Source organism: Mustela nivalis (assembly GCF_964662115.1).
Source record: "Mustela nivalis genome assembly, chromosome: 5".
Classification (NCBI taxonomy): domain Eukaryota; kingdom Metazoa; phylum Chordata; class Mammalia; order Carnivora; family Mustelidae; genus Mustela; species Mustela nivalis.
The window spans coordinates 84,182,162-84,199,118 of record NC_139024.1 but is presented as its reverse complement, the minus strand read 5'-3'; the positions used below and the strand labels follow the sequence as shown (position 1 = coordinate 84,199,118).

Sequence of the window (16,957 nt, the reverse complement as noted above, 5' to 3'; positions counted from 1 at the left end):
GCTTGGTCTTGAGTGATCTCTCACTATGGCAACAGCAGCGGGGCATCAAACCACAGGACTGACCCGGAAGGTGGGCCTTCTGTTTGAACAGGAGCAGAAGGAGATAGTGGGGGAGGGAGGTGCGGGGAGAGGAGCCACAGCACCGCCCATCAGCTCAGCTCACTCATCTCACCCCTTCCCCACTGTGTGGAGCAACTGGAACCCCTGAGGGGTGCCAGGCATCTCACAGGAGACGAGAGGCTCCCATGACAGATGGCAGTGCCGCTCGCTCGCCATGGGTGGCCGCGCTGTATGACTTGGCCACTGCCGTTGTCAGCATCCAGGACGCGGTCACCAATTAGGAGGAAGAATTCCTGTCTACTCAGCACTTCCTTACACAGCACGGTCATTACCCGGCAGAGAACAGAAGGAGCCGAGAAGCCAGCGAGTGCAGAGTTCAGACGCCTGGAAAGTCTCCATTCAAGTGTTTCTTTTTAAACCTTGAGGTCACCTGTCCAGAGATGAGTCCCTGGGCTTGGCTGGCACCGCTGACCTGGGAAGAGGTGAGTGGGCTGGTTGAGGACCTGGAAAGTTTGAGTCCTCTACCTCCAGACCGTTGGTCCCACGGGCCCACTGCACACGCCACCAGGCCAGGTCTGGCAGCCCCGTGTCACATCGAAGAGGCACAGGCCGAGAAGCTTCTGCACCCGACCCACATGTGGGTGCCTCCCGGCCAGCAGCTGGCTGCCTCTTCCTCTCCCCTGCGGATCTCTTTCCTTGGCTCTCCTTGCACATACTTGCCCTGAGGGCTGCCTCAGGGGATGGGAGTTTGTCAGATAAGGAAAGGAAGGGGAGGATGAGGTGGTGGCACGGTCTGCAGCAGCAGGGAGGACAGAGACATGGCCTCCTTCCCACCCCACAGCTGTGGCCATCAGGTCCCCCCACTTGCGTCTCCTGGGCCTGGCGGGAGGCCTCGCTTGCATGGAGGCCCACTCTAGATCCCAGGCAGACACCAAGGAAGCTCCGAGAGGCTGCTCTGGTCTACCCTGTTACCAGGCCAGTGGGCTCTGCCTTCCGTGATGGGCCTTTTAATTTGGGAAGCAGGGGAGGTGGAGGGCTCTTTCTGCAGACCCCAGTCAAACTGTGGGGCCCCAGACAGACACAGCTCTCCAGAACCCTGGCTGGTGCTGTGGACTCCTCCCTGCTGCCAGCTAGACCAAAATGGCCCCCACACTTGAAAAGACCAACAGAGCTAAATGGGAGTGCAGGTAAGACAGGCCGGCCCACAGTCGGGAGGGGTCCCGGATGCCTGTGGGGTCCTCGACCTGGCTGTTCCCCTGTGAAGTGTGAGGAAGGAATCACAGCCGAGTCACGCAGGGCCGGGGCACATGAGGGCCCTTGCCCTATGCAGGTACAGACTGCGTGGTCTGAGGAGAGGTCAGGTGAAGCCTGGCCCTCCGTGGGGACCGATAGCTGGGTGCTGGTGGCCTCTGGCCCATTATTGTGATGCTTTTCAGTTACTGTGAAACACCACCCTTGCAACCACCATCCAGGTCGGGAAACAGAACATGACCAGACCCCCTGCCCTTTCCTTTAGGCCATGATTTTGGGGAGAGTAAGAATCCACTGCACTGGGGCTTTGGGGGATAGCCTTTGCCTCCTGGTTGCTGCTGGGAGGGCCGGCTGGGGTGACACTGGGCACCGCAGGTGGGGCCTGCGTCCACTGTCCATATGCCCACGGGGCTGGCGGCCTGCTCGTCAGATCCAGCACCGCCGATCTGAAGCAGGGTGATAGTATGACAGGCGTGCTCACACGCACACACTTGTTTTCCCATATTCTCAGTGCTTCTTCCTGTTTCACTTCCGACTTTCGTTAGAACCACGAGCCTGTTATGGACGTGGGGCTCTTCTCAACTGCTCTTTAAATTGTCACTTCTTAATCTTATTAAATGAAGTGTCGATTCCTGACAAATACATTAAAATTGTTTTATTCCTAGAAGAGTTAGGAAAAGAAATTATTTTCAGCAAGAATGGGATGTGTTTGTTAGACTGATTCCTTGGCCCCCAAAAAAATTTTTTTTGAATTGTGCAGAAATTGCTCAGTAGTTATGCTGTCACCCCAACTGTCAAATTGCTGTGCAAATGGCTCCAACCCAGTCGACTTCACCTTTTTTTTTTAGAAGATAACAAAATTGTAATCACTTATTCTTTCTAGAGACTCAGAAGAAAAAGAAGGTATAATCTGCAATAGGAAGCAGAGCATCCTGTGTGCCGAGGGTCACTTGGGAAAAAAGAGAGGGAGCGAACCCCATTGCGGGCTTCGATGAAGAACCTTCCTTTAGACAAGTTAGAATGGTGTCAAAAGAGGGAAAGAAAATGAAATGTGTCTCCTTCCAGGAGCTTCTCCTCATTAGCACTGGCTCTTAGGTGTGCCTGTGTCAACCCCGCCTCCTGCGCAGGTGCCCTCCTCGGGAGGCCTAAGGCCGGAAGGCGCCAGGCGGGGCGGCCACGGGGTGTGCGGCGCAGCGGGCGAGGGCCAGGCTCCCTGTTTCCGCTGCTCCAGCCATCGATTCCGTGTGTTTGTCCTGACACGGGCTCCAGCAGGAGTTCAGTGCTCATTAGTGGCCTGAGGAATTTAAAATGCGGCTCATGGTTCTGTACCACTACGGTTTTTATTATGATAATATTAAATTAGAACTCGTCTGGGTGCCTGGTGTTTGCTCAGGACTTTCTGGAAAAGGGGAAGGGAACGGTTTAGATGGCATGGAGGGCAACTAGGACGCGCTGTTTCTCCTCCCCGGAGTGGACCAGCCAGCTTAATTACCGAACGGGATGAGAGAATGCGTGGGCAGGGTGGCGAGAAGGGTTTGCTTGGAGGATGGACCCGCTTCCCATTTGCCTCAGCCCTGGCTAGCCCTGTGCGGTGTCATGGGGAGGAAACTGGACATGGTGACTCTGCTGATTTCCATCAGACTGGCTGGGGGACCGTGCTTCTCCTCCCTCTGCAGATGTGGGAGCTGTTTAGACAACTGCGAGCTCCTCCGTGGGACTCCCCCCCCCCCCCCCCGCCCCCAGGTCCCTTCAGACAGGACTTCCTGCTGGAATGCGGCCTGGGACCTACCTCCATCGCAGGGGTGTGGCGTGGAACAGACCAGCTTCCCATCCCACACACTTTGAATATCCCGGTCTCTTAAATTACTCGTTAAAAAATATAGTAAAGTAGTAATGTTCTTGGGATAATATTCCAACCTAGCAGGAGAGACAAGGGTGCCCTCATTCTCATCTGAGTCATCTTGACCTGGGCCAGGTCATTTCCTCTGTGATCGACTCCTTGCGAGGGGCGATAATGCCCCCTTACCCCCTGCCCCTCAGTCCTCCTTCCCGGACCCAGCCCCTCCCAGACAAAATCAGATTGTGAAAGGGGCCCGCCCATCCCATCAGGTTAGTTAGTTTTTTTTTTTTTTTTTTTTTTTTTAAAGAACTGAAATATTACCCAAGGGGCCTCATGGCCTGAAGATTCACAGTCATCCATCTATAATTTATGGTAAGTGTCTCGAGCATTTACCATTTGCATCCTGAGTATTTATAGCCCTGAGCCAGGAGCCGTGGGAGGAGGAGGAGAAGGCCTCCACTTGCCTCCACTACTGTCTTCTATTCAGCTGTCCCTGCAGCTGGGACAGCTGAGGAATGCCACCTCCAAGGAGCAGGGGGGCTCCGTCACACCTAGAGCTGAGAGGCACCAGCTCTGCACAGAACAGCTAGTGCTACTCTGAGCAGAGGAAAGATAGGCAAGGGTCCGAGAGACTTCTAGGGAGGGGATCTGGGTTCTGGGGCTTGGGTTTCTGTGGATGCCCTGGGAACACCAGTGTCACTACTTCCATCCACCCATCCGTCACCAAATATTCACGTCCTGTCACATGAGCCCCAGGGTTTGTGGCCCAAGACAGGGTTGGGGGGGGGCCGGCTGGTCCTCCCATGGCTGCTTCCAGCCCCATGTTCCAGGTCACTCCTCACCCACATCTCCGTCCCCCAGGGCCCCGGTCCCAGCTTCTGTAACAGTTGTTCCCTCTAAGACCTACCCCAGGCTGTGGGGTTTCGCCATCCACAGGGCCAGGCACCTCCGGTGAATTGGGAGAAGCTGTGACAGGCGAGATCAGCGGGGGCCCTGGGCCAGGCTTGCTGTGGCGTGGAGGAACAAGCACTGGGCCGAGTACCCAAGGGCCTTGGGGCCCAGCCTCTCCCTGCCTTGTCCCCCCACAGGACAGCTCAGTCCTCAGCTCCCTTCTGAGAGGCAGCGGCCACTCTGAGGAACACCCAGAAATCTCCCTGTAATTAAGGTCCTGAGGCCACCCCTACCCCAGCTCCTGGAAAAGCTGGAGGGGAGGTGGGCCTCAGGCTCAGCCTCCAGAGGGGTGTGTGGAGAGGGTATCAGGAGTGACTCAGGGTTGCTGTGTGGCTTGACCCACGAGCCACTCTTGCCAAACCCGTGTGTACCCTGAATTTACTGGAGAGCACCAGCCTCCTCTGCCTTGGGGTTTCTGGGCTGTGCTGTTCTCTCGCTCTCAGTGCCGTTTTTGCTGGGGGCCCCTAAATGGCATGACACTGGCAAGTGCATGTGAACCCCGGGCTACGACCCCACACGACTACACTTGGCCACCTCGGACCTTGGCCTCGCACTGAACTCGTTGCCTAGAACAGCCAGAGATGGGTAGGCATGTGTTTTCTTTTCTGAACCTGCACTCAGGACTAGGCACTTCTCTTTGCGGACGTCCATCCAGGGGTGTTGGTGGAGCGCTGTCAAGGCCGTTTAGAAACTGAATTTAGGCACTGTCGTGTAAGCAAACCCTCCTAGTTTTGCTCCTCTAGAACAGACTGCATTTCCAACGATTCCAGGATGCGCTGAACAAGACAAAAACCAAATCCAGAGAGACTGCGCTTCACCACGCAGCTGCTCCCGGTCCCCTCAGGCTGTGACCAACCACCCTGCCTGGGCCCTTTTCTCCATACTGGGGACATAGCAATGACCAACGAGCACAGAACAGGCCTGTGTCCTGCCTTCATGGCCCTTAACTGACTGAGAATGACAGACAGACAGACAATATCCATGAGTCTGTGTGGGGCTCACGCCCATGTGCTCATGGGAAGGAGAGGACTAGAAGTGGACGCTCAGACGGAAACCAGGAAGGTGCTAGCAGGGCAAAGCCCTAGGGATAAGGGAGAGACTGAGGCCCTCTGGGGAGACCTTTCCAGGAGGAGGGAGAGCGGAAGGGAGGGCCCTGCCTTGCTGGGGGCTGGTGTGGTATAGCCTGGTGGGGCAGGGGAGGGAGCGAGGCCCAGGGTGATGGACCTGGGGGGCAGGGGAGGATCCCAGGATCCTTAGAATCTAACACTGGGCTCTTGTCCAAGTGACATGGGAGCCAGTGAAATGTTCTGAGCAGAGGAGAGCCCTGGTCTAACTCACACTGTTGTCGGGCTCCCTGGCCACCCTGACTAGGGAATTCCTGCTGGGAAAAGGGGTGGGAGCAGGAGGGGCGAGGGCTGTTGCAGAAATCCGGGGAGAGGTGGTGCTGCCTGGACCAGGCGAGCTCCGGGGGCTGTGCAGGCAGGATCGAAAGGATGTGGGGGTGGGTGCCATGAGAGAAGCGGCAGGGTCAAGGTCAAATCCAAACGGGGTCGCCTTCCCAGAACTAGGGATGGGGCAGGCAGCTGGGGACACTCAGGACTGGTCCAGAGAGAAGGTAAGGAAGCTTGACAAACACAAACCCTAACAAGTTCTTAAGAAAAACAATACAGAGTGTACAAGGTGGCCCAGTTCCTACTGGTCAGTCTCTGATGGAGAAGCAGCAACCTCTCACTTATTCTAGCCCTAAGGGTGATGACTTATTCTGGTACAGCAGCTCAGCAAATTTAGGGGTTGAACTGCTTTACGGCAGGGAGTATCGGTTTGCAGGAAATAACTCAGGATTGTATTATTACGGGAACCCGGACACGTCAGGATGGCCATGTTCATTTCAGCTTAGCTCAGGGGATAAACTGCCTGGGTTTCTGTTTTTTGTTTTTTTTTTCTGAGCGTGGTGTGGAAAGTCTGTCATGGTTGTACCAGGTTTTTCTTCTACGAGTTTGAGAGGGGTCCTGGAAGCAGTCCACAGACCACAGTGTGTAACAATCCTCTGGAACATGATGGAATGCCAGGCCTCCACCCATGCCCACAGATCCTGCCTCCGGCCGGGATGGCCCAGGGATCTGCATTGTCAGGCACCCCACAGCTTTGGCCCTGACAACCCACCCAGACCTGCAGGAACACGGACCTAGAGGTGCAAGCAGTTGAGACCCCAGTCTGGAGCTGAGGGCTGCCGAGAATCCAAAGTCTCCACAGTGTTATGGAGCTGGGACGTGATCTCGAGCAGGGCAGAGACTGGTGCTGGGCTGAGCCCCGGAGCCCCAGCAGGCAAAGGTGGCTGAGGGACCAAGAGACCTGTGCCTGAACACCTGATGGGCACAGCCTACAGGGAGGACATAGCAGTGGGGCCCATGCCCCAATGGTTCAAGAAGAGAAGAGGGCTGAGGATGCAGGGGGCGCCTGATTCGGGGGGAATCTGGTTTTCTAGAATTGACCACCTCTGAGACAGTACCTGAGGCTGGCTGTGAACTCGTGTGGGTACCTGGGATCCTCACTTTCCTTTCTCAGTGTTTCCAATCCTCCTAACACACTCTACTTCCATTTTACCGGACTTCAAGGACAGCATTTGCCTGCCTCTGAGGGTCTTAGCTTTTCTTCTGTTGACAAGATTTTTTCCACCAGCGACCAATGGTTATCTTATAATACCTGTACCCAGGATATGCTTGCCCAGGACTTGGAAGGATCAACACTTCCAAAGTGACTACACAGTTTCAGTCCCTTCACATGTCTGGGACTGCCAAATTTCCAGTATATTCTACTTGTTTCACCTTGAAGACCTTGGACTCTAAATTCAAGATAGCGGACAGCTAGTTTGGAGATGCCTTGACTGAAATGTAACACGTCCAGTAAGAAAAAATGAGCAAACACTGCCTTCCCCTCCCTCTCTCTAAATCATAAGCAATGACCAAAAAGAGTGTTTGCAAATTAAAATGACCAGAGTCGAAGATAAGGTGATGATGCCAGAAACTCAGGAAATGGTGAAAGATAAGCAACACAGGGACCGCCTCCAACCACGGAGAGCTTGCTCTGACATTGACACACAGAACACGGTGCAGGGCAGACTGAGCACCCACACGCCAGTTCGTAAGGTGGTTGCGTCTCTGCTGGTGCATCCTACACCTAGCAGAGGCGAGGGGGGCACTGTGCGGGGGCATTATTCGGGGCCCACCCAGCACCCAGAACAGCAGATGATGTCCCTCCAGAGGACAATGAGGATGAAACAAGCCTGTGGGCCAAAGGCTCCTAGGACAGCAGTGGGCACGTGGTAGGCCTGATTCCATTGGCCTAAAGCAGGGGCCCTTTCTGTCTGTACTTACCTTGCTCCAGGAAGAGTCCTAAGCCCCATGTCACTTTCCCGCAGGCCCCAGCTCCTCTGTCCACGGCCTCCTTGGCACTCCCTGCGATGCCCCTCAGTGCCCTTTGGACACGTGCTCTTCAGAGCATCTCAAGCTGCCAGCCGTGTGCACATCCAACTCGGGGGTGTGGTGTTTTGGAGGATGGGCAGGCCCTGGGGCAAACCGCTGACCTTGTTCAGCTGTGGGGAAACCCCAGCAGATGGAACAGGCCCTAGCCAGGTGGGCCCTGTAGTGGCAACAGGAGACACTCGGCAGCAATGCTCCAGACCTGGAGACAGCACAGATCTGTGGAGGCCTTGGCTCTTTTCTCCTTCATCAGTTCCTACACAATGTGATGTCCCACCTTGGTAACCTCTTTTCCCAGTAATACTCCCTGGCCCTGGAGTCCCTCTTCTCTCTTTTGAATGCTGGCTGGCTCTAATCCTTGGTGAATGCCCACCAGCCAGAACTGTCCTGACCACAATGGGCTCTAAGATGGCAAGTTCCTCTGTCCCGAGGCCCTGGTTCCTCCACATTTGGGTCTTCCACCTGGTCAGACCCCCCCCAGGAGGGGCAACTCCTGTCCTGCATACCGCATCTCCATCCACAGCAGTGACCTGCTGCCCAGGAGCGAGGCTGGGGTGACTGGGGACTGTGCCAGTGGCCTCGAGGTATCCTTAGGAGCAGCAGAAATAAGTCAACACCTCACCACGTGTGTCACCTGGCTCCCATAGGCCCTGAAGTCAGGAGTGGCCATGCTACCACGTCCCTCCCAAGTCTCTGTCATTCCCATGCCACAGGCTCTGGGGCACATGACCAGGAAGTGCTGTCTCCAGGGTCGGGTTGACAGCTGGAGCATTACTGATTCAGATGTGTTCTTCTGTTTCCATCAAAGGGCCCACCCCAGCTAGGGGCTGCTAACCAACACCTGAAAGCCTGAGAGCCGCTGGGTGAGTGTTTGCGATGGTAAAATTTTCCACCTTCCCCAGCGAAGGCCCAGGCCAAAGGGAGTAGGTCCCTTGGCAGAGAGGCCCTTGCGAAAGGCCCAGCTGGACAAGAACAGTGTCCTGCCTCCAGGCCAGGGCTGCCATCCCCTGCTGCTGGGGCTGACCAGGTGGAGGGTGCCAGAAGGACCGGGTTAAGTCACTGCTGAGGATCTCAACGAAGGTGCCAGAATCCCTTGCTTCATCAGCACCTGCCTGAGTCCGTCAGGGTGGGTGTCGTCACCCCAACTGTCTGTCTGGCCCACTGTCCTCTGCTGTCCTTGCCTGGCATGACGACTTCTGGGACCTCGCACCCTCCCAGAACCTGGATGGCTCAACCCACCTGCAGTCACGATGCCCAGGGGGCTGAGTGCTCCCTGCCAGATGTCACCTGTTCGCATCACATCATTGCAGGCCCACCGTCCCTGGACCTAATGGCCTAAAACAAGTTAGTTTGTTCATAGATCCGTAGTTTAGTCAGGGCTCTGTGGAGACCGTCCATCTCTGCTCCACTTGGTGTTGTCCAGGTCAGCCAGGAGGTTGGGCCAGACCACCTGAAGACTCACTCACTCCCAGTGGGCTTGGTGAGTGCCATGGGGACCCAGACAGCTGGGCTGCTGGGCTTCTCTCATTCTGGGCTCTCCACATGGTCTCACCAGTGTGAGGCTTCTGGGTAGCCAAACTATTTTTTTTTTTTTTAATGAAATGAGAACATAAAATCCACCCTCTTAAACGAACAACTCAGTGGCGTTTAGGACATCTGCGTTGTTGTGCAAAGAGCACCTCTGTCTGGGTCTAGAACATTTTTGTCACCCAAAAAGGAAACCCATACCCAAGAAGCAGTCAGTCCCCACTGTCCTCTCCCCCATGGCCCTTCATGATCACCCATCTGCTTTCCATCTCTGTGGCTCTGCCCATTCTGACATTTCCCTTCAATGGAATCCTATCCTGTGTGACCTGTGACTGGCTGGTTGGATTCTGCCTCATGTTTCTGAGGTTTGTCTACACTGTAGCATGTGTATTTGATTTCTTTTCCTGGCCGAATTCTAGGACTACACCCCATTTTGTTTATGGTTCCATCCCCTGGTGGATGCCTGGGCAGTTCCCACCTTTGGGCTGCTGTGAACGGAGCGACTGTGAACGTGTGTGCACACACGAATGGCTGCTTTCAAGTCTTTGGGTGGATTCCAAGCAGTGGAACTGCCAGTATATGGTAATTCCAGGTAACCTTTTGGGGAGCCCCAAACTGCTTTCTACACTGACCACATGACTGCACATTCCCCCCAGCGACGCACAGAGGTCCAAATGGTTTCCCCATGCTTGCCAACACTTACTTTCCAGTTTTGGATCATCACATGTCAGCCCTGGGATCCCGAGGTACACGGTGGGAGTGAGCTGCCAGAGCTCTTCTCCTGTGCCTTTCATATCTAGCCAAACCATCGCGCCTGCGTGTGCTCATTGTTGGAAGAGCCAGCAAGCAGCCAAAGCCCACACCTTTTGAGGGAAAGGCCTCCAGTCTTTAATGGGAGGAGAGCCCAAGAATTTAGGGGCCAGTTTTAAGTCACAAGATCTTCATGACATTTCTCACTCAGAGGCCCCAGGAACACAGACCAGCACACCGCTCCATCATCGAGAGAGTCTACAGGTGGAGCCAAGTGGACCCTGCTGCGGAGCCGACTCACATGCAGACTCCAGCCCATCTCAGCCCAAGACAAAGGGAAGGGCCTTTAGGCCCCCGGGTCATGCTGGGTTACTGTTTCTTGCCCAGCTTCAACTCTCACCAAGGAAAAAGTAGAAACAGGACTACAAAATTAGGCTCAAAGATGGAAGAATTAGAAATCATGGCAAATCTCAAAGTTGACACATACCCAGACATCAAAAATGCTTGAAAACCAACACAGCTGTTGAGCGACCATGGCATGCGTGTGATGCCTGGCCCTGTGCTGTTGGGCTGTGCACTCCCTGATCACCTTTCGCAGAACAAGCTCCTGACCCTGTGTAAGAACAGAAAGCCGCCTCAATCTTTCCTCCAGCATGGTTGACCAAACTTGGAATTACTGATACTTCAGAAGAGTTTGTTTCATCTTCACAGCTCACGCGGGCATGGACGTTAAGTTTTCAGAAATTTTGTCAAATGTGGGGCAACCATGATTGGGTTTCCTGAGCAGCTGTGTGAGCTGTAGGATTCCAGGGCATGTTAAGAATTCCCAGACTAATCTTTAACCTGCTTCTGCAAACAAGGAACAGCGCATTTACAGTTGGGCATGGCTGCCTGGCCCAGCACATTCCTCTAACAGGAGAAAACTTCCACCTTGAGCAGGCATGGGTGAGAAGCAAATCTTCCTGTTTGGAGTTTATACATCCAGCAACTGGAAGAATATTCTGCACACTAGCTTCTGGCTCTACATGTTTCAAATCTTATCTCTCCTCCATTGACTCCCAACATTCAAGTCACAACACAGGATGATCAGAATGGAAGACAATGCGTAGTACACACCTCACCTTAGTCTGTTGTGTGACCACCGAACCACCCTGCCCCCCGCCCCCCCACAGCATGTTCCCACCCTAGTCCAGCATAGATGGCACCACCATGCTTCTGTCAGGCCAAAGCAATGAAGTCACCTCTCGCTCACCCACGGCCCATCTGTCAGCAACTCCTAGGGTCGCTACCTTCAGCCTGAGTCCAGACTCTGACTTCTCAGCCCGTCTGGTGCCCTTAGCTCTGCGCCACCACCATCTACCACCTGGATTATCAAGTAGCCTCCTGGGCCTCCCGCCACCTCCCTGGCAGGCTGGTCTCCTTTACAACCCATACCTCCAATCCTGGATGTTCCCCATCTCAGATAAGAGCCCCCAGGCCCTGCACTTCTTAACCACCTCCCCTACCCATTTTGTATCACACATTTATTCCCTGCTTTTGTCCCCTCGCCCATCACGACAGACAGTAATTTTGGTCCTGACTGTATCCCTAGCACGTGGATTGGTGCCAAGCACATTCCAGCTGTTCAGTGTTCAGTGAGAGCCCCCACAGCCAGGGCTCTGGGCTGGAAGGGCCCCAGACATACAAGGTGTGCACCAAGAGCTTCTGCCTTTGGGAACTGTGTCCTGGTGACTTGCCCTTTCATTTGGGCATTGTATCACACAGAGTAGATCCCCACATAGGTCCCCTGCCCCTTACCTCTTCCTGCTGTCTAGTGGGCTTGGGCGTGTGGACTCCAAAGACCACAGTTCCCCCTACCGTGGGGGTCAGTTCATTTGCACATCTGACCCTGTGGCCTCCCTGCTCCCAAAGCCTTCCACAGCCCTGGCCCATCAAACCCACACTCCTCCCTGCGACAGCTCAGGCTCTTACCAGCCCGGGGAGGAGAACAGTACAGGGTTACCCGACGAAGCTGGGGTGGGAAAGCAGCGCTAGGAACAAAAGGCCCAGCCTGGCCTCCCAAGTCTGTGGACCCAACAAGGTGTCATGCATGAACCCATTACCTACATGAGTGAAACTCTGAGTCCCGGGGAGCCTCTCACTTACGAACAGTTTAATTGCTCAAACCCATGAGGCCAGGCCCCCATAGCCTAGAGACTGCATGTGAGCCCAGGTGCCGCGTGCCCCTTTCCAGCCTGGCCCTGTCCCGCAGGTCCTGAGGCAAGCCATCAGTTTTATTTTGGCCCGTTTGCCAAAGCCCACCCATGTCCCTACCCCCTTTGCTCCTGGCTTGCAATCCAGTCACTGACTGGGAGCACCTTTATAGGTAAACCCAGCAACAGGATATGGTCAAGGGAAATGAATCTGCTGGGTGTTCTGGGTTACACCATCACTGGGACAGCACATGAGAGAGGTCCACACCAGAAGCTCCCGACTGGCCTGGCCAGAACTACCCCCTGAGTTTTCCTCAAGTGCCCAGTGCACAGGAGGTGCTTGATGAAGTGGGGTAATGTGTCCCAGGGTGTGGTGGTAATGAAAAAGCCCCGTGGTATTAAAAAAAAAAAAAAAAAAAGCCCTGTGGCACGTGCCACAATGCACCAGCACCTGCATCTTCCACAGCGTCGCTGGCCAAGAAACCCATACTCCACTCTGCATCACCAAGGCTCCTGAGCCTCTCGAAGTCCTGACAGTTTGGGAGAGCTGGTCCCTTTCCATCATGTTTAAAACTTGCTACACATGCAAATAGTTGTAGGAGTGGTAAATACATGGCTCACCACATTCCCATCCTCCATCCCCAGAGAAAACCACTGAACTTAGCTTTGTCCTCTGCATTTACCTCCACATTTCTAGGTAACGTGCTTCTACTGAGCTCTTGAATTTTCAGTTTTACGCATCATCTGCTGGCTTCCTACTATGGACATGTGAACTTCGCCCCATCATGCTCTGCACATACGTTCCCGGTCCCCTTAGGAGAGTTCTGTCATCAGTTTTTGCCAGAGCAAAATGCATCTGTATGTTCATTATTCCTATGTAATCAGAGTGGAGTCATGTAAGGCCTATGGTTCCTCTTCCTTAGTATTTCTGTGGCATTAATAAACGGTGTATTTTTACTTGCTTAACTTTCTCTGTCAGACTCCTGCCCGACCCCTGGGACAGAAGCTTGGATCAAGTGTAGTGCCTTCCAGCCCTACGGGACAACAGGCAGACCTCAGCCCTGGCTGCCCAGTGCAGTCACTTCCTGGCACTCTCTGGTGTCTCCAGGCCTCCACATTTGTCTCTGCTTATTCCTCTTTTCCTGGAGCCCTCCTTCAGGCAACTTTGAGAATGGGTGCAAAGGAGGGGATTTTGAGGCCACTGCAGACTTTTCCTGGGGGCTCTCTCGCTCTGGCACCTGCTTGGGGTGCTCTCCCTCGATAAGCCCTTTTGGAGCAAGCAGGTTCTTGGTCTGCCTCAACTACCTCCTCCCACACCCCCTCCCCACAGTGGGATTCCTGTTCCTCACTGCCACTTCCCTCCACCACCGGTCTTCTTGCCATAGGCTCCTGCTGGCATGAACAAAGCCTCCCAGATCAGCAGCAGGGACAAGGGGTTGCACAGCCAGGCGTGGTGTTCTCCAAGGCCACCAGGCTCCTGTGCTCTCCCCATCCACCTGTTCGCCTCCACACGCACTTCTGAGTTCCTCGAGAATTGCTCATCATCTTCAATGACAACTGTGCGGTCAACACTCTGCCTCTTCCCTGCCACACACATCCCACATGTTTTTAGACTACTTAAGATGAATATAGCAAGTGCCTCCTCTACACCAGGGCTCATACAGCACATACACCATGCTGCTCCTCCCAGGCCCCAAGCACGCCCAACCCACACACCACAGAGGGGCTGTCAGGGCCGGTGCCCATTTCTTCTCATCTCCCCCACCTACGTAACCGTCCTGCTGCCAGCAAACATACCACCCCACAGGCCCTGTGACCTCCAAAGACACAAGCACTCCCAGAAACAAGGGGAGCTGCTGTGGAGCCTGGAGGGGGAGCCCAGACAATGGAGAGGCTCTCTCTGCACACAAGAGCCACCTGCTTCCCTGCCACACCTCATCCAAGGTCCAGCCAGAGACATTTCACCATTTTTCTAGCTATACAGGTAGCACTTAGGAGAACTGGCAAAACAGAGAAATCCAAACTTTCATACGATTGGTTTAATTTTTTTTTCAGCAGGAGAAAAAAGAATAAAGTTACAAGATTCTTTTAATATTTTCACAATGTTAAAACTAAAACTGAGCTCTAGGCTATGTGTGTAAGTAAATCTAAAACACAAAAGGGTTAAATAAGATCTTCTCTTTTAAAGATACAAGAATTTAAGCTTTCCTTACATTTAACAAACTTCACAGAACAGATACTGCAGGGGAACAAGCCCTCCCCCCACCCCCAGCTCTACCATCAGGAAGTGAACATTGGGCTGCGAGCCCTGTGTGCCACTGGGCTCCCTGGAGAGCCTGCTCCCATCCCTGCCTCAAAGCAGCAGCGGTGGGGCCTGAGGAGGGCCGGAAGAGAGCGGGGGGGCGGGGGGGTCCCTCTTCAGGATCAGAGCTTGGCGGGGGCCTAGGCGGGCCGCCTCACTGAGGATGGCCATGTACGGCCAGAGGGCCGTGGCTTGACAACAGTGGTAAACGCAGGCAGACCCGGCCCCTCTGCCCTGGGCTGCCCTGGAGCAAGACACCGGTCTGGGTCCTGAAGCAAGAATAAGGCTGGAGATTTTGCAGCGGATTCCACTCTGGTGGGGGTGGGATGGGAGGAAGAGGTTGGTAAGAGCATGATTTCCTATTTCAGTATTCCGGATCAAAAAACATTTGTAGTTGCAGGTGTTTGGCTGTGAACTGCAGAGTCGAACTGTTGGTCGTGGTATAAAAGGGAAAGTTTGCTGGGTTAAGCTATTCCAGGAGCCTGTGTGTGGGCAGATCCAAGCTACCTCTGCAGGAGCCTGGGACTCTCACCAGCCCAGACCAGACGGGGTCTCTGGCCCATTCCACCCTGTTCAGGCCTTCCAGAGAATCTTAATCCTGTCTCCCCTCCCCACCCCCACCAGATCGGTGATGATTCCCTAACTCGGGCAAACAGGCCCATATCCATCCTCCCCACCTGGCCTGAGCTACCACGGCTACCGACTCCTCTCTACCTGCAGGAAGAGGCACGGGCTGAGAAATATGGCCTCCCACCCCCAGTGCAGAGCAAATGTCTCACTCAGAACTGGGCCATGGTCACGAACCACTGTTCTAGACAGATCACCCCGCTGCCCCTGTCACACAGGCTGCCTCCCCTTCCTAAACTTGCTATGTGGTAGAGGTCGTCCCCTGGACTGTGGAGCTGCACAGACCAAGGGGCTGGGTCATGGCATCATCTTCTTGGCCCCGAAAGGGCTGGGCAGGCGGCCACTGGAGGGGGCAGAGGTTGTGGGCAGCAGCATCCCACATGCTTCCCCCCAGCCCTTCTACTGATTCCCGTTGGCTATGAAATGTCTTTTTAAAAACTCCCAATATAGAAATCTAGCTGCAGAGGCCAGTCCGTAGATCCCAGCCGCAGCTCCTGTGCTGTAATTAGCCTTATTTGATCAATTGCCAGATCCCTGCACTTGGCAAATGGCAAACCAGAGCCAGTGGGGTCAGGGTGCGCCCCTGGAGCTTCTCATGACCGTGGGTCCTATATAGAAAAGATGGGTCTCGTACATGGACTAGTCTTGAGTGGAGCTAATTTTCAAAGTGAGGTTATTGTTTCTCTTCTCGTGTGCTGAGAGAGTTTTTTTCATAGCAAGTCAGGTAAAAAAATTTTCCTAAGAACCTACCACCCCACCCCCATTTCCAGCTTTGTGGGAGAGCAAAGCCACCACCCAGCCCAGCCACATGGCCAGTCTCAAAAGCCTCCTGTGGCCAAGGCACGCGTGGCCATCAGGTATCCTGGCTACTGGGACTAAGGATAAGTGAAGAGGTGAAAGGCCGAACATTAACCAGAGTTTCTGGCAAAGCCATGTGCGTCATGGGAACTTTAACACCAGCTTCTACTCCTCTATTAACTCAGAGTCTCCATCTGGAACACTTTCCGCTTAAGGCTTTTTATAAGTTTGACTCCAGCAGTGACAGGTATGTGTTGTTTTAAATCCACTAGCCATGCTCAAAAAAAAATATTCTTCATGTTTTAATTTTATACAATGGCTAGCAGGCACCTTAGTAACCAGCCAGAAATCAATTTCAACCACCATCAACCCCTAAACTACAGTACCAGGACGGCTGGCTAAAGAAAGGAAACGGACTGGCTGTAGTCTGACGCGTGCCCAGTACAAGGTGTCTGGCTGACTTTGTCCTAAATAAGGCTAACATTAGTGAACTAAGAACAGCGTCATGTGGCGGCCGTGCCTGGCCTTCAGGAGCACCCCTCCCCAATGCGCTGGCAGGAGCGCCCCACTTTCCGGTCCAGTTTCACCATTTTCATGATGGCTTCCTCTCGGCCGCGGCCCATGTGGTCAAACGTACAGTCATGCTGCTCCGGGAGGCGATGTAACATACAGAACACATAACCTGCAACAGTGGGAGAAGCAGAAAAAACACAGTTAGGGTGGCCTCTGAATGCACAAAGCCCAGCACTCATTCTGGGCTGGAGGGCGGGAGGACAGCTGCCACCGGTAAGGAAGGGGGTCTGTGCCTTCCCATCTCCCAGCTCCTCCTCCAGTCAGTCCAGGGGCCTCTCGATGTCCAAGCGTGGCTACTCAGACACTGACTCTGCATTCAACACTGCTCCTGCCTGAATCCTGAAAGTGGAACCCCAAAGATGACTGGTGCAGTGAGACATACCCTCTTCCCCAGGAGATGAGTGGGTTCTGAGTCCCCTCCTTCCCCACCAAACAGGAGACGGCAGAGAGCGACCAGCTCAACACTTTTCCAGCTTGGGCAAACTGTAACATACACCACAGGACACCCACCACTTCTAGGAGGCAGGGAGGAAGCAGAAATGATTATGGCTTAAACTAACATTCTACCTCCTGTATGGTGAGGGTTTAGGGAGATGGTGGGTGTGAT

At 54.2% G+C, this 16,957-nt stretch overlaps 1 protein-coding gene across 6 annotated transcripts in view; it reads right to left on the bottom strand.

The window, feature by feature from the left end:
• Positions 1–14,074: 14,074 nt before the first annotated feature.
• Positions 14,075–16,957, bottom strand: part of ZFAND3 (zinc finger AN1-type containing 3) — a 335,420-nt gene continuing 332,537 nt past the window's right edge. For 4 of the 6 annotated variants that reach the window (XM_082732291.1, XM_082732290.1, XM_082732293.1 and 1 more), the window contains one exon: positions 14,075–16,459. In XM_082732291.1, coding sequence (XP_082588417.1) covers positions 16,305–16,459 — 155 coding nt within the window. In that variant the 3' untranslated portion in view covers positions 14,075–16,304. The remainder of the gene's footprint in view (positions 16,460–16,957) is intronic. The other 2 variants (XR_014312227.1, XR_014312228.1) reach the window with 1 other exon arrangement.